Source organism: Salmo salar, chromosome ssa13 (genome assembly GCF_905237065.1).
Source record: "Salmo salar chromosome ssa13, Ssal_v3.1, whole genome shotgun sequence".
Lineage (NCBI taxonomy): Eukaryota > Metazoa > Chordata > Actinopteri > Salmoniformes > Salmonidae > Salmo > Salmo salar.
In genome coordinates, this window is record NC_059454.1 from 73,229,015 (window position 1) to 73,247,285 (window position 18,271).

Here is an 18,271-nt window from a genome sequence, read left to right on the forward strand (position 1 = left end):
GCATAAAGTAGATGTCCTTACCAACTTGCAAAAACTACAGTTTGTTAACAAGAAATTTGTGGAGTGGTTGAAAAACGGGTTTTAATGACTCCAACCTAAGTGTATGTAAACTTCCGACTTCAACTGTACATATGAAGTGGGTAAAACGGTATTTAAGCATTATTAAAGTGACCAGTTTTCAATGACTATGTACATAGGGCATCAGTCTCTAAGGTGCAGGGTTGAGTACCGAGTGATAGCTAGCTAGGAACAGTGACTAAAGTTCAGGACAGGTTACTGGGTGGGGGCCGGCTAGTGTTGACTATTTAAAAGGATCGGACTCTTTTTTTTCAATTTTCGCCTAAAATGACATACCCAAATCTAACTGCCTGTAGCTCAGGCCCTGAAGCAAGGATATGCATTTTCTTGGTACCATTTGAAAGGACACACTTTGACGTTTGTGGAAATGTGAAAGGAATGTAGGAGAATATAACACATTAGATATGGTAAAAGATAATACAAAGAAAAAACCAACAGTTTTTTTGTACCATCATCTTTGAAATGCAAGAGAAAGGCCATAATGTATTATTCCAACCCAGGTGCAATTTAGATATTGGCCGCTAGATGGCAGCAGTGCATGCGCAAAGTTTTAGTCTGATCCAATGACCCATTGCATTTCTGTTCAAAATGTTGTATCAAGACTGCCCAAATGTGCCTAATTTGTTCATTAATAACTTTTCATGTTCAAGACTGTGCACTCTCCTCAAACAATAGCATGGTATTATTTCACTGTAATAGCTACTGTAAATTGGACAGTGCAGTTAGATTAACAAGAATTGAAGCTTTCAGCCAATATCAGATATGTCTTTGTCCTGGGATATGTTCTTTTTACTTACAACCTCATGCTAATTGCATTAGCCTACATTAGCTCAACCATTCCGCAGGAGACCCAGAAATCCTGAAGAAGTTTCTTCTTCGGGATCGGTGTCCCCTCCACAATAACATTTCTTGGTACGATTTGAAAGTGTTTCCTTTCAAATGGTACCAAGAATATGCATATCCTTGCTTCAGGGCCGATGCTACAGGCAGTTAGATTTGGGTATGTCATTTTAAGCAAAAATTGAAAAAAGGGGTTCATCCTTAATAGTATTAACCACCTAACTGAGGAACTAAATTTAGCCTTGCGTAATACCCTAGATGCAGTCGCACCCCTAAAAACAAAAAACATTTATAACAAACTATCTCCCTGGTATACAGAAAATACCCGGGCCCTGAAGCAAGCTTCCAAAAAATTGGAACGTAAATGTCGCTCCACCAAACTGGAAGTCTTCCAACTAGCTTGGAAAAACAGTAGCATGCAATATCGAAGAACCCTTACTGCTCGATCATACTATTTTCCAACTTAATTGAGGAGAATAAGAGAATCCCAAATTTATTTTTGATACTGTCGCAAAGCTAACTAAAAACCAACAATCCCCAAAAGAGGATGGCTTTCACTTCAGCAGTGATAAATTCATGAACTTCTTTGACGAAAAGATCATGATCATTGGAAAGCAAATTACGGACTCCTTTTTAAATCTGCGTATTTCTCCAAAGCTCAGTTGTCCTGAGTCTGCACAACACTGCCAGGACCTAGAATCAAGGTAGTCACTCAAGTTTTTAACCCTATATCTCTTTGACACATTCATGAAAATAGTAATGGCCTCTAAACTGTCAAGCTGTATACTGGACTCTATTCCAACTAAACTACTGAAAGAGCTGCTTCCTGTGCTTGGCCCTCCTATATTGAACATAATAAACGGCTCCCTACCAAACTCACTAAAAGTGGCACTAATAAAGCCTCTCTTGACAAAGCCAAACCTTGACCCAGAAAAATATAAAAAACTATCGGCCTATATATCGAATCTCCCATTCCTCTCAAATATTTTAGAAAAAGCTGTTGCATAGTAACTCACTGGCTTCCTGAAGATTAACAATGTATACGAAACACTTCAGTCTGGTTTTAGACCCCATAATAGCACTGAGACTGCAATCGTGAAGGTGGTAAATTACCTTTTATTGGCATCAGACCAAGGCTCTGCATCTGTCCTCGTGCTCCTTTATTTAGTATTTTTTTTATTTAACTAGGCAAGTCAGTTAAGAACAAATTCGTATTTTCAATGACGGCCTAGGAACAGTGGGTTAACTGCCTTGTTCAGGGGCAGACCGACAGATTATTTACCTTGTCAGCTCGTGGATTGTTCCTTGCAACCTTTTGGTTACTAGTCCAACGTGCTAACTATTAGGCTACCTGCTGCCCCTCCTAGACCTTTGTGCTGCTTTTGACACCAGCGATCACCAAATTATTTTGGAGAACCCAAATTGGTCTACACGGACAAGTTCTGGCCTGGTGTAGATCTTATCAGTTTGTCTCTGTGGATGGTTTGTCCTCTGACAAATCAACTGTAAGTTTCGGTGTCCTCAAGGTTCCATTTTAGCACCACTATATATTCTACCTCTTGGTGATGTCATTCGGGAAACATGTTAACTTTCACTGCTATGCGGACAATACACAACTGTACCTTTCAATAAAACATGGTGAATCCCCAAAATTGCCCTCCCTGGAAGCCTGTGTTTCAGACATAAGGAAGTGGATGGCGGCAAATGTTTTACTTTTAAACTCGGACAAAACAGAGATGCTAGTCCTAGGTCCCAAGAAACAAAGAGATCTTCTGTTGGATCTGACAATTCATTTTGATCGTTGTACAGTCGTCTCAAATAAAACTGTGAAGGACCTCTGCATTACTCTGGACCCTGATCTCTCTTTTTGAAGAACATATCAAGACTATTTCAAGGACAGCTTCTTTCCATCTTCGTAACACTGCAAATATCTGAAACTTTGTGTCCAAAAATGACGCAGAAAAGTTATTCCATGCTTGATTAGACTATTGCAATGCTCTACTTTCCAGCTACCTGGATAAAGCACTAAATAAACTTCAGTTAGTGCTAAACACGGCTGCTAGAATCTTGACAAAAAATTTGATAATATTACTCCAGTGCTAGCCTCTCTACACTGGCTTCCTTTTAAGGCTAGGGCCTGATTTCAAGGTTTTACTGCTAACCTACAAAGCCCTGGGACCATGCCTCAGGACTACCTGGCCTGGTGACGCCTTGCTGTCCCCAGTCCACCTGGTTGTGCTGCTGCTCAAGTTTCAACTGTTCTGCCTGTTGCTAAGGAACCCTGACCTGTTCACCGGACGTGCTACCCTGGCTGTTTTTGACTCTCTCTCTACCGCACCTGCTGTCTCTAACTCTGAATGCTTGGCTATGAAAAGCCATTTACTCCTGAGATGCTGATCTGTTGCATCCTCTACAAACATTGTGATTATTATTATTATTTGACTCTGCTGGTCATCTATGAATGTTTGAACATCTTGGCCATGTACTGTTATAATTTCAACCCGGCACAGCCAGAAGATGACTGGCCACCCCTCAGAGCCTGGCTCCTCTCTAGGTTTTTTCCTAGGTTCCTGCCTTTCCAAGGAGTTTTTCCTTGCCACCGTGCTTCTACGTCTGCATTGCTTGCTGTTTGGGGTTTTAGGCTGTGTTTCTGTATAGCACTTTGTGACATCGGCTGATATAAAAAAAGCTTTATAAATAAATTTGATTGATTGATTGATAGACAGGGAGACATTCAATATGTCCGTAAACACTCCAGCCAGCCTGTCTGCACATGCTCTGAGGACGCGGCTAGGGATGCTGTCTGAGTCAGCAGCCTTTGCGAGGGTTAACACGCTTAAATGTCTTATTCACTTTGGCCACGGAGACGATAACTTACAGTCCTCGTGAGCGGCGGTGGCCCGCATCGTGTTTTCTGTGTTTTCCTCAAAGTGGGTGAAGAAAGTGTTTAGTTTGTCCGGGAGCAAGGCGTTAGTGTCTGCGATGTGGCTGGTTTTCCCTTTAGAATCCGTGATTGTCTGGAGTCCCTGCCACATACATCTCGTATCTAAGCCGTTGAATTGCTACTCCACTGTGTCTCAGTAGTGACATTTTGCCTGTTTGATTGCCTTACTGAGGGCATAGCTGTACTGTTTGTACTCGTCCATGTTCCCAGTCACCTTGTTGTGGTAATGTGGTGGTTTGCACTTTCTTTTTTTTGCGAAAATGCTGCCATCTATCCACGTTTTTTTAATCCTTGTAGCTGTCCCAGAAGTGGTAGCAGCTATGGTCAAGAATTCTTGATGAGCGAGTATTGCAGGCGATGTGTTGATTAAACTTTGGTAGTCCCCAGCTACAATAAATGCGACCTCAGGATATGAGGTTTCCATTTTGCACATAGTCCAGTATATTTCCTTGAGAGCCATTGCGGTGTCGGCTTCAGGGGGAATATACACGGCCGTGACGACGACCGAAGAGAATTCTCTCAGGAGGTAATGAGGTTGGCATTTGATAGTGAGATATTCCAGGTCGGGAGAACAAAAGCACTTGAGTCACATAAATAATGGGTTGGTGTACTGTGCATTGGGAAACCCTCAGGGTTTTAGTATGACACCCCAACCCAAAACATTGGGTCCTCCCAAACTCTAGCTCTACCACCATTTCTTGGTCCTGTACCACATGGTTTCATAAAGTGCCCTTTAGATCAAATATGATTGTCCATTTCAATCAATTATTGACCACAGAGTGTGAATATATTTCTCAATTTCATTAAATCAACACAAAAGGTAAAATACGATTTGTATCAATAAAAGAGAGTGAGATAAGTATTAGTTAAAGTATTGTCGAAGATGATTTATGAACCAGTATTTTGGAATTCAGTGTAATGTTGAAAAGACAACCTAATACAATTAATAATTACAAATGAATAAAAACAGTCAAATAAAGGAGTCGATATAAACATGTCTGTTTTGTTCAATCTTTGTTCAGAGATTGGACAGAAGTCAGATTAAACAATGATGCCTGCATGTTTATAACGCTTTACATTAAGCTGTTGAAATACCACATAGCTGAAATATCTACCCTTTTGATAACATCTGATTAATTACCAATAACTTCACAGTAACTACACCTGTAACAAATATGGATCACAAATAAAAACATTTAATTAGCTATAGACTAACTGCATTGTATACGGGTAAGTGTTTCCCAAATGTTTTTCATTGACACACAGAAGCCAAAGTTATACAGGTGTGCTATCAGTGACAAGCAGAGCTAGAACGTTCTGCAGTAACAAAATTACACACTGTAGATGTCTGAGCCCTGTGTATGGCTCTTCAGCACAAGCAATAGAACCCTTTTGTAAAGTGATAACATTGTAAGGTTATATTACACTGTTTTATTTCAAATCAAACATTTAGCCAGAAACACAAACAAATTGCTTTTAGAAACTTAGTTCTGCAGCAGAAATAAAGAGGTCTAAATATGTGAAAAGAAGAAAATGAACACCCTCGGGCTGCACTTAGTTAAATTAAAAGGTGCTAGAGTAGGCCTTGATGCTCTTCCCCAAGCTCCCCTCACATGGCTTCTTTCGTAGTACCAGTGTGCTTTTATTTGTCCACTATGGGCCGGACACTACAGTGGGGTTCACTTCAGAGACACATTAAAAGATGGAAGCCTGTCCTTCATATTAGAAAAGTGAGCATGTTTCTCACTGTTTCCAATCCAAGTGCCAATGCCGTTTAGCAAACTCCAGGCAGTGCTATAGTCAGATGACATGAAAATAGAGCTCTTCGGCCATGCACACCAGCGGTGGATTTGGCGTCGAAAAACGGAAGCATATGGAGAAAAGTACATCATAACTACGGTGGTGCATCTTATGGGGCTATTTTGCTTCCACTGATCCTGTGGCCCTTGTTAAGGTTAACGGCATCATGAACTTTACCAAGTACTAGGACATTTTAGCCTAAAACCTGGTTGCCTCTGCCAGGATGTGAAAAACCTGTGGTTTAAATTGAAGAGGCCAGTCCATAGGAGCAGATGAAGGATATCAAGGATCTGGTAAGATTCTGTAAGGAGGAATGGTCTAAGATCCCTCCCATCATGTTCTCCAATCTCATAAAACATTTTAGAAAAAGGCTCAGTGTCGTGCCCATAATTTTCACTCCTTTTTTATATTTTTTGTATTACTTCTTAATAAAATCTTTCACTGAGCAATTGTATTAGTATAAAATAAACATTCTGCTGCTTGGATTACGTATCTTGGATGACGTCTTTCTCTGAGACCAGGTTGCTTGTTGCACCAGTAGGAGAATTATAGGGAGAATTTATGTTGGCAGTTAAGGGAAATAACAACAAAGGTTAGGACATTTACGTTAAAGGTTAGGAGAACTAAAACAACAAAGGTTAGGTAACTTTACGTAGCAGGTCATGTGAATTGGCATAAGTTTAGAATAATGGTTAGGGGATGTTTTAGCTAAAATGCTACAGTTGTCCCAGACGCAACCTGAACACGCAACCTGTGGATTGCTAGAAGGTTGCGGATTATGCCTACCTATCCTCCTCGACCAACCTCCCTACTTTCGTTGCTGTCTAAAGTAACTAGTCCATTAGGCCAGGCTGAATATTCTATAGAGCTTTCATCCAGAATTGTTAATAAGAGTTATATTGTCATGCCTATTACAATCGCCATAATTCTCTTATGTACACAATATAGAATAAATTAACTACAGTGAGTTTTTGTACATGCTTACATATTTCTTAAAACTCTAATGTAAGGAAAGCTTTGTACATAAGGCATAGAATATGTACAGACCTGGTCTAAATTAATCAGTATCAAACATCTTCTTGTCAAATATTCACACTTTGGCAACATAACAGATAGTATATACAAAAAATACAAATACAAACAAACTAGAATATATATGTTTATATGTATAGGTTTAATCTTTGAATAAAAAAAACGAAATAATATTAATTGATATCTTCAAGAAAAAAACTATGTTATCAAAACATGCAATTACAGAGCTTTTCAGTCCAGCCATTGCCATGTATCATCTATCTTTGGGGGGCAAATGACCTGTTTAGGGCCAAAGCTGTCCTTGTTGCAGGGTTCCTAGGACCAGACCGTCCTTGTACTCAGGTTCTCCCTTTTCTGCCTTGGCCCTGACCTTTGATCTGGGACCAGCTCACCTGGTCAGACAGCCATGAGGAGTAGAGACACCACAGTAAGCCCCACACAGCCCCTCTGGCCTAAGTTTTCTCTCTCCCCTCTACACTTTGGACTCGCTCTCTATATTAGCAATGTCACCGTTCCTCTCTGTCTGCTCCTCCAGCCCCTCTTCCTGGGTTACCAGGGTAGTATGCTTCTTCTCGCGGCTCTCGGGCTCCAGCACCCCCTGCTGGCTGAGCTTGCTGGCCACAGACCAGGTGAAGGGCAGGCGGATGCGGCAATTAATCTCAGCCAGCTCTCTGGCGCTGCAGCTGGGGGTGTTGGTCTCGTGGATGTCGTGGAAGCTGTTGTAGTCCACCTCGTAAAAGCCATCCTCCAGGGTGAGCACCGGCATGAAGCGGTAGCCCCACTTTATCTCGCTGGTCACATACGAACTCCTGGCCTGACAAGTCATCCCTGTGGGGACAGAGAGCAGACGGAACTTAGCCTCCTCTAGAGTTGACAAAAAAACACTGTCTAGTTGTGGATATGACTCATTCAATGTCAGAGTCATTACAACATAATGACACAGGTCTACCAGCACTTTATGAGCAATGATGTTATATCATGTTATCATGTTATTGTTAGGTGTTAGCATTGGCGATCTCTGGTTAGGGCCGTATGTGATGGGAGTGAGTAAGTTATTAAATGTCAATACAGTTGGACACTATAGCTGTGGAAAACTGAGCACTCATTAATATATACAGCCCTATCCAGTCCACTCAACACTCAGGGAGGGTTGGTGTATTGAACATACTATACAGAGACTATTAATAACTCTTAATTATGAACATAGCCACTAACCATTTTACCTTTCATGCAGCAGTACACTGTAATTGTACCTCAAGCACTTTGCCAAGATTTTATTGTCACATTAGAATGAATGGTGCTGCAAGGCTCTGTGTGTAGGGTAAGTGAAGCCGTCCTCTAATATATTTCTCAAGGAAAACAGCTTTCTCACTACTTAATAATTTGTTGGGTCAAATATAATGACATGTTAATAATTACTCTAGAAAGTGTCTGAATTCCTTGTCTAATTACAACAGAAAGCTAAATTCTTAGAGAACAGAATTAGAGAAATTTCAAGATGGCTGTTAAAAATATTTTTTCACGTGTTTTATAAGGAGAACTGTTTTAGAAGTGGAACTCCTAAAACATTAGATTAAAGACTTTAAACAGTAATTCTTACACAAGAAGAAGAGAGCCTATAATCATTAACCTCCTTTTGCCTACAGCTGTGAGTTAAGTGTTTTTTCTGATCCGTCAGGTTTCATAAGACATCCTAATAAGAAACCGTTAAACTAACACTGAATGACAAGCAATGTCCCTTTGACACGTGCAGTGCTGCAGGGCATCAAAATGGCACAATTATTGAGATTTAAAAATATTTCTAAGGTGGAGGGAGGTCAACAAGGCAATGAACATGCGATTAAAAAATAATTGGCGTTTTGGAGCAAATCCATCAACAGGATATTGAGTAAAGCGAAGAGACGGTATAAAGGACTATATCAAGAGTGTGTGTGTGTCTGTATCATGGTAGGGGAGGAAGGACTGGTACATCTCGTACTGCAGTTTCATTTGGCTGATGATGCTGAAAATGGGCAGCTCCAATGAGCAGCTGGTGCGCTGCAGAAACGATATGGCGTACCTTCAGGGTTCTAGCAGCATGGATGCTGAAGAAAACCTGCTGCTATGAGGTCTAACACATAGGTTTCTAAAACTACAACCCAGCCCAAAAAAGTATGAATTTACAGAAAATGTAAAAGAAGTGATATAATTATCCTGCTTGGAATGAAACTATTACAAAATGTTGTTTTCTTTCATGTCATACCCTAAATGACAAAAGCAGTCAGAGCTTTTCTTCTAATTCCAGTCCGCACAGTACAACACACGCATTTCATGGACTAAAACACTTCAATAATGTTTTCATTGAAGACATGCAAGGGGTGGAATCGGATATACATACAGTTGAAGTCGGAAGTTTACCTAGACTTAGCTTGGAGTCATTAAAACTAGTTTTTCAACCACCAGAAATGTCTTGTTAACAAACTATAGTTTTGGCAAGTCGGTTAGGACATCTACTTTGTGCATGACACAAGTAATTTTTCCAACAATTGTTTACAGACAGATTATTTCACTTATAACTCACTGTATCACAATTCCAGTGGGTCAGAAGTTTACAAACACTAAGTTGACTGTGCCATTAAACAGCTTGGAAAATTCCAGAAAATTATGTCATGGTTGTAGAAGCTTCTGATAGGCTAATTGACATAATTTGAGTCAATTGGAGGTGTACCTGTGGATGTATTTCAAGGCCTACCTTCAAACTCAGTTCCTCTTTGCTTGACATCATGGGAAAATCTAAAGAAATCAGCCAAGACCTCAGAAAAAAATTGTACAAGTCTGGTTCATCCTTGGGATTTCCAAATGCCTGAAGGTACATTTACGTTTTACATTTACGTCATTTAGCAGACGCTCTTATCCAGAGCGACTTACAAATTGGTGCATTCACCTTATGATATCCAGTGGAACAACCACTTTACAATAGTACATCTATATCTTTTTTTTTGGGGGGGGGGGGGGGTAGAAGGATTACATAATCCTATCCCAGGTATTCATCTGTACAAACAATAGTACGCAAGTATAAACACCATGGGACCACACAGCCGTCTTACCGCTCAGGAAGGAGACGTGTTCTGTCTCCTAGAGATGAACGAACTTTGGTGCAAAAAGTTCAAATCAACCTTGTGAAGATGCTGGAGGAAACAGGTACAAAAGTATCTATATCCACAGTAAAACGCGTCATATATCGACATAACCTGAAAGGCCGCTCAGCAAGGAAGAAGCCACTGCTCCAAAACCGCCATAAAAAAGCCAGACTACGGTTTGCAACTGCACATAGTGACAAAGATTGTACTTTTTGGAGAAATGTTCTCTGGTCTGAATCAAAAATAGAACTGTTTGGCCATAATGACCATCGTTATGTTTGGAGGAAAAAGGGGGAGGCTTGCAAGTAGAAGAACACCATCCCAACCATGAAGCACGGTGGTGGCAGCATAATGTTGTGGGGGTGCTTTGCTGCAGGAGGGACTGGTGCACTTCACAAAAAAGATGGCATCATGAGGCAGGACAATTATGTGGATATATTGAAGAAACATCTCACGACATCAGTCAAGAAGTTAAAGCTTGGTCGCAAATGGGTCTTCCAAATGGACAATGACCCCAAGCATACTTCCAAAGTTGTGGCAAAATGGCTTAAGGACAACAAAGTCAAGGTATTGGAGTGGCCATCACAAAGCCCTGACCTCAGTCCTATAGAAAATTTGTGGGCAGAACTGAAAAAGCATGTGTGAGCAAGGAGGCCTACAAACCTGACTCAGTTACACCAGCTCTGTCAGGAGGAATGGGCCAAAATTCACCCAAGTTATTGTAGGAAGCTTGTGGAAGGCTACCCAAAATATTTGACCCAAGTTAAACAATTTAAAGGCAATGCTACCAAATACTAATTGAGTGTATGTAACCTTCTGACCCACTGGGAATGTGATGAAAGAAATTAAAGCTGAAATAAATCATTCTCTCTACTATTATTTTGACATTTCACATTCTTAAAATAAAGTGGTGATCCTAACTGACCTAAGACAGGGAATTTTTACTAGGATTAAATGTCAGGAATTGTGAAAAACTGAGTTTAAATGTATTTGGCTGAGGTGTATGTAAACTTCCAACTTCAACTGTATAAACTGGTTGGGAATGCCAAAATGGAGAACAGCAATATGTTTTCAATTCAGACCCAGCAATTACTCAGCTTTAGAAAGCCCCCTCCTGATCCTGAAACTGTACCAATCACTGTGTTTTTATTTCAGGCAGGGGAGTGGGCTACAGAGGATGTGAAGCCTTGAGATGGGGGCCTAAAACTGAGACATCATTAAAAGAGGGCTCACGGTGCAGGCCATAAGTACCAGTGCAGGCCATTGGTTTCGCCAGGCATAATGGGACCCATGTCGTCCAAAAAGTTGACTCAAGTTCGCCAAAAAGCACCTGGAAGCACCTGGATGATCATCAAGACTCTTGGAAAAATGTTCTATGGACAGAATATTCAAAAGTATAACTCATCGCATAAACAACTAGTTGGCCTGCTTCCGTATGGAGAGTGTTATTCCCAGAAACACGATGTACTGTGTGTGTGTGTGTGTGTGTGTGTGTGTGTGTGTGTGTGTGTGTGTGTGTGTGTGTGTGTGTGTGTGTGTGTGTGTGTGTGTGTGTGTGTGTGGCATGGGGGAGGGGGGGGGCGGTGAAAGACAAACCTGGAACATGATTGTCTGGTGGACACATAACCACACAGTTTGCTCATCCTGCTGTGGATACATGTGTATTTGTGTTTGTGTTGCGTACTGTACACTAACAGCCCTCATATGATGGAACAGGTCAGCCGTGAAAATGGCCACAAGCTGTTCCTGATTTGCATCATGCCTTCCACAACCTTGCGACCCCTCCCCTCTCACCCAGAACAGTCTCCTTTACGTCACTGCTGCTTCGGCCTGTACAGGCCCTTGGGCTGAATGACAGGGTACCGCTCCGACTGTCCGTCTACAATTACTTCAGCCGAGCATGCTATACAGGCCACTGCCACAATAACACACAGTGCATGGTACACTAGAACAATTATTAAACTTTGAGTCTGGCCTCACAAAGTTCACATCTCACCTCTTTTTCCAAAGTATAGTACAGTTGTACCTTTAAATTATGGGGGGAGGGAGTGAATTGATGGTTTCAAATGTCACCTGTGGTACCACCTGTCCATGTTGATAAATCTGGTCTTGTATGTAGTCTACACGATATCAACTACTCACTTTCAACTTTCCCAAAACAATGACTTCCCTTGAATCTCCCATTTCTCTCAAACATTTTAGAAAAAGCTGTTGTGTAGCAACTCACTGCCTTCCTGAAGACATAAATTACGTATACGAAACACTCCAGTCTGGTTTTAGACTCCGTCATAGTACTGAGACTGCACTTGTGAATGTGTTGAATTACCTTATAATGGTGTCAGACCAAGGCTGTGTATCTGTCCTCGTGCTCCTAGACCTTAGTGCCGCTTTTGACACCATCGATCACCACATTCTTTTGGAGAGATTGGAAACCCTAATTGGGGTTTGTCCCTACACGGACAAGTTCTTGTCTGGTTTAGATCTTATCTTTCGGAAAGATATCAGTTCGTCTCTGTGGATGGTTTGTCCTCAAGGGTCCGTTTTAGGACAACTATTGTTTTCACTATATATTCTACCTCTTGGTGATGTCATTAGGGAACTCAAATGTCAACATTCACTGCTATGCGGACGATACACAGCTGTACATTTTGATTAAACATGGTAAAGCCCCAAAATTCGCTACCCTGGGAGCCTGTGTTTCAGACATAAGGAAGTGGATGGGGCAATTTCTTTTACTTTTAACCTCAGACAAAACAGAGATGCTAGTTCTAGGTACAAAGAAACAAAGCGATCTGCTGTTTGATCTGACAATTCATCTTGATGGTTGTACAGTCGTCCCAAATAAAACTGTGAAGGACCTCTATGTTCCTCTGAATCCTGATCTCTCTTCTGATGAACATATCAAAAAGATTTAGTTACTGTCACACTCTGATCTGTTTCACCCGTCTTTGTGATTGTCTCCACCCCCTCCAGGTGTCTCCCATCTTCCCCATTATTCCCAGTGTATTTATACCTGTGTTCTATGTTTGTTTGTTGCCAGTTCATTTTGTTTTTCTTCAAACCCACCAGCGTATTCTCCTGTCTTTCTCTAGTTCCTGCTATCTAGTTTTGACCATTTTGCCTGCCCTGACCATGAGCCTGCCTGCCGTTCTGTACCTTGTTAAACCTCCCTGGATTACTGACCTCTGCCTGCCCTGACCCTGAGCCAGCCTGCCGTTCTGTACATTTTGGACTCTGCTCTGGATTACTGACCTCTGCCTGCCCTTGACCTGTTGTTTGCCTGTCCCTCCTGTTTTTGTAATAAACTTTTGTTACTTTGAAACTGTCTGCTTCTGGGTCTTCTCCTGAACCTTGACAGTAATATTGCAATAATCATAACATTTTGTCCAAAAATGATGCAGAAAAGCTAATACTTCTAGATTAGACTACTGCAGTACTCTACACTCTGGCTACCCGGATAAAGCACTAAATAAACTTCAGTTAGTGCTAAGTACAGCTGCTAAAATCTTGACTAGAACCCCAAAATGTATTACTCCAGTGCTAGCCTCTACACTGGCGTCCTGTTAAGGCTAGGGCTGATTTCAAGGTTTTACTGCTAACCTACAAGCATTACATGGACTTGCTCCTACCTATCTCTATAATTTTGTCCTGCCTTACATACCTACATGTACCCTACGTTCACAAGATGCAAGCCTCCTTATTGTCCCTAGAATTTCTAAACAAACAGCTGGAGGCAGAGTTTTCTCCTCTGGAGCTACATTTTTATGGAATGGTCTGCCTATTCATGTGAGAGACGCAGACTCGGTCTCAACCTTTAAATATCAACTGAAGACTAATTTCTTCAGTAGATCCTATGAATGAGTTCAATCTGGCTCAGGGGTGAGAAGGTGAATGGCAAGGCACTGGAGTGATGAACTGCCCTTGGTGTCTCTGCCTGGCCGGCTACCCTCTCTCCACTGGGATTTTCTGTCTCTGACCCTATTACGGGGGCTGAGTCACTGGCTTACAAATAAAATAAAATAAAACTAGTACTCGGTCTCTTCCATGCCGTCCTTAGGAGGGGTGCGTCACATCGTGCCAGGCTTTTTTCGCTATACTCAACTTGAGTGGGTTGAGTCACTGACGTAACCTTCTTGTCCGATTTTGCGCCCCTCTCGTGCTCGTGCGGTGGAGGAGATCTTCGTGGGCTATAGTCAGCCTCGTCTCAGGGTAGTAAGTTGGTGGCCTGTTCATATCCCTCTAGTGTTGTCCGGGGGTATCGTCTGACAGTGCCACAGTGTCCCAACCCCCCCTGTCTCAGCCTATAGAATTTATGCTGCAATAGTCTATGTGCAAGGACGCTAGGGTCAGTCTGTCCTATCTGGTAAAATTCCCCTGTCTTATCTGGTGTCCTGTGTGAACTTAAGTATACTCCCTGTAATTCTACCATCTCTCTCATTCTCTTTCTCTCACTCTCTCTCTCTCCCCTCCTGGAGTACCTGAGCCTAAGGACCATGCGTCAGGACTACCTGGCCTGATGACTCCTGGATGTCCCTGTCCCCAGTCTACCGGTTCGTGCTGCTGATCCAGTTTCTGCTGTTTTTCCTGTGCCTATGAAAACCTGCCCTGTTCACCAGACGTGCTACCTTGTCGTGCTCTGGCCTGTTCACCGGATATGCTACATTGTCCCAGACCTGCTGTTTTTGTCTCTCTCTCTCTCTCTCTCTCTCTCTCTCCCTCTCAACCTCTCAACCTCTCTCCCTCTCAACCTCTCAACCTCTCAACCTCTGAATGCTCAGCTATGAAAACCCAGCTGACATTTACTCCTGAGGTGCTGACCTGTTGCACCCTCTACAACCACAGTGATTATTATTTGACCCTGCTGGTCATCTATGAACGTTTGAACATCTTGAAGAACGATCTGGCTTTAATGGCCATTTACTCTTATAATCTTCACCCGGCACAGTCAAAATAGAACTGGCCACCCCTCAGAGCCTGGATCCTCTCTAGGTTTCTTCTTAGCTTCCTGCTTTTCTAGGGATTTTTTCCTAGCCATCGTGCTTCTACAGTACATCTGCATTTGTGCTGTTTGGGGTTTTAGGCTGGGTTTCTGTATAAGCACTTTGTGACATCTGCTGATGTAAAAAGGGCTTTATAAATAAATGTGATTGATTGAATGCCTGACCCCTGTAGTTACCTCAACATGTAGAGATTAGAAAGACTGATGCCCTGTGCACTCATGCCCGGTGCGTGTCCCCATCTGTCGGGGCATTGGGGGACACATAGTAAACTGGTTGCACAAATATGGAGAGCACACTATTGAAATTCAAGAATTACCAGGAGCAGGACATCAGAGCGAGGAAGATTAAGAAGTTTGAGCAGCACTCCAATGACTACGAACAAAATGAGGTGTATCTGTGGAGAGGGAATCCACATTGAGGACACGCAGTGATGTCAGAGACTACCCAAAACAGGTTACCCTACCTCCACACTTAAGTGCATCTTCTCTTGATGCAGATTCGGATTACAGCTATGATTCCCATGGGAGTGGATCTTTTTTAGGACGCAAGCGAGGGGGAAGAGGATACCCTCAATGGCCCAACAGGGGTCAGCAGCACCACGGACGTGGAAGAAGTGTCGGAGGGGCAAGAAGAACAGAGGAGCAAGGCTACTATTGGACACGCAGTCAGAATGCCTGAGTGTGATTAACCTTTCTTCACGTCCCATCATCACTTCATGTGAGTTGGCCTTGAGTAAGGGTTTATCTTTCATCCCCACTGCATCATGTAATGACTTTGACACCACAATAGAGTTTCAGAAATTATTTCCAAATGTGGATGTGTCAAGTATGGGTGAGACGAGTGTTCAGACTATGGGTGACACAATAGAGAATGACATTTCCCCCAGAACGAATACCCCTTTTTGAGCCAAATCCACCTAGATACAGAAATCCGTCGCTAGAAACATACTGCAGATTGGTGGAAAAAGATGTCTCAGATTTTGAATATTAAAATGAGAATACAGAGTCTGCAATAATCTCCCTAAACAGAGACAAGCATTGTATGTTTTAAAAAATGATTCCACTTTGATAGTATGTAATGCTGACAAGGGCGGAGCTGTGGTGTTGTTAAACCGTGATGACTATGTGAATGAGATCCGGGGACAATTGAACAACACCACTTTCTATCTGAAATTGTCACGTGACCCCACACCACTGTTCAAAGATGAGATTCACTGCAAACTGAAGTCTCTTGTGGAAAGTGGAGACATTATGATAAAATAATATGAGTTCATGAAAGTAGACTATCCACTCAGGAGCTTTATTCATGCCAAAATCCACAAACTACTGGATAAGCCACCAGGGAGACTAATCGTGGCCTCCATTGGCTCATTGACTGAAAATATTTCTGCTTTTGTAGATTTCTTTCTAAAACCCAGTGTGGTGTCACTCTCACCCTATTACGGGCAAGGCCATTAAGATTAAGGGCATCATGTTCCACAAAAAATGTGATGTACCTGATCAAGCGTATTTGTGGTCTATGCTATGTAGGAAAAACAAAACGAGCTCTGAAAACAAGGATAGCAGAACACAGGAGTAATATGAGGACTCTTGACCAGAGAAACCCTGTGGCTGCACATTTCATGGAGGCTCTTCACAACATTAGCTCTTTGAGATACATTGGCATCGAACATGTTAAGACTCCTAGGGGGGGAGAGATACTGATAATTTATTATTGAGAAGAGAATTGTATTGAATTCACCATTTGTGTACCATGTCTCCTAGAGGTCTGAACCAAGAGTTTGATATCAGACCATTTCTTACATGAATATGTCACTTTGATTTGTCTTGCCTTCCAGGTAACCCACTTGGTCATTTTGTAAATACATATTATTTTCTGGAACTACTACATGTACCCATCTCATTGTTATTAAATTATTAGAGGTGCACAAATTGCTTTTGCACCCACCATGCGCAATGGTCATGTGAGGTGAAATGTGTATATTTTGGGATGTGAGCACTCAATTTGTTTCACCTGATGAAGATCCGTTTCGGATCGAAACGTTGTCACTAAATCAGTGAATTGGGAGCTTTAACAATGTGCGGGCCTTCTTGTTCTTTAATAGTATTCTTTATTAGCCCAGCACCTATGTTTTTAAGGATGTGCGTATGACCACAACATTTTCTATGCATGTTGAGTCTGCCAGAAAGTAGTTACGGCAGTCAGTCAACCCGCAAAAACCCTTCCGTCCCCCTCCATTTACAAATCAGCCTGCCCCTTCGCAAACAGTCATTATCGAATTAGACAAAATGGCAGAATACTGTGTGCACCCTTCTGCCCAAAGCCCTTCACACCTGGGGGGTTTGGGTCAGGGTGAAAAGTGCATCACCTTTTTCTAAATGTTGAGCTAATTACAAGGGTCAGACAAAAGGCAGTAATTGCTTGGGAAAGTAGTATTGGATGGGAGTAGCTGTAATTATTGTTTAGTCTACATGCAAGATTAGTTTACCAACATGTACAGGTGGTACCACAGATGACCTTTTAAGCCATCAAACCACAGAATGCCAAGATGAGGACAAAGGGGCCAGCCCCCTCCCCCAATTCAAATACATTATTTTTACCTTTTGTTATTCTTTGACACCAGTCATGACAACATTTCAAGAGAGAGTTGACAACCACTGTTCTCTACCTTAACACACAGCCCGGAAAGCAGTACATGCACGCAAGCCTGTATCTCCACCTGTACAGCCTGTATCTCCACCTGCATTGTCATTAGAGGGTTTATATATTCAGTGACAGAATATGAGACAACCATGTACCACATGGCAACACCATATCAAAGTATTGGCCATGTCAAAAACAATTAAAGTAGAACTTGTGCAGTACAATAAATCTTTGTCTGTAAGAACAAAGTCCTCGCCTAAAATAAAGCAACCACCCATGTGCAAAGTTGGTGGAACATAATATCTAATAGATATTGGCTGGTGTGGCCTGCTGTTTAGATAATACTGCTTAAAGGGAAACTCCACTCAAAAGCTGTCACGCCCTGATCTGTTTCACGTGTTCCTGTGATTTTTTTCTCCCTCTTTCGTTTATTTACATTTTTACAGGGACAGTGCACATTAATCAACGTTTCAGTAAAAGTGCTGGTTTTAGCCAGCCGGCTAATTTTCAACCGCAGTCCCCGGGCAAGTTATTAAAAACATTGTTGATTGTCTCCACCCACTCCAGGTGTCGCTTATTTTCCCCAGTGTATTTATCCCTGTGTTTCCTGTCTCTCTGTGCCAGTTTGTCTTGTATGTTAGTCAAGTCAACCAGCGCGTTTTCCCCGTTTTGCCTTTTGCTTTTCTCTTTTTGATAGTCTTCCTGGTTTGGACCCCTGCCTGACTCTGGACTATTTTCCCGCCTGCCTGCCCTTCGGTACCTTTTGGACTCTGAACTGATTTTGACCTTTTTGCCTGTCCATGACCATTCTCTTG

General features: G+C 42.0%; 1 protein-coding gene across 1 annotated transcript in view; it reads right to left on the reverse strand.

Moving 5' to 3' along the window:
* Positions 1–4,533: 4,533 nt before the first annotated feature.
* The window catches only part of LOC106567685 (G protein-activated inward rectifier potassium channel 2), a 115,839-nt gene continuing 102,101 nt past the window's right edge, over positions 4,534–18,271 (reverse strand). The window contains exon 3 of the mRNA XM_014137260.2: positions 4,534–7,522. Coding sequence (XP_013992735.1) covers positions 7,167–7,522 — 356 coding nt within the window. The 3' untranslated portion in view covers positions 4,534–7,166. The remainder of the gene's footprint in view (positions 7,523–18,271) is intronic.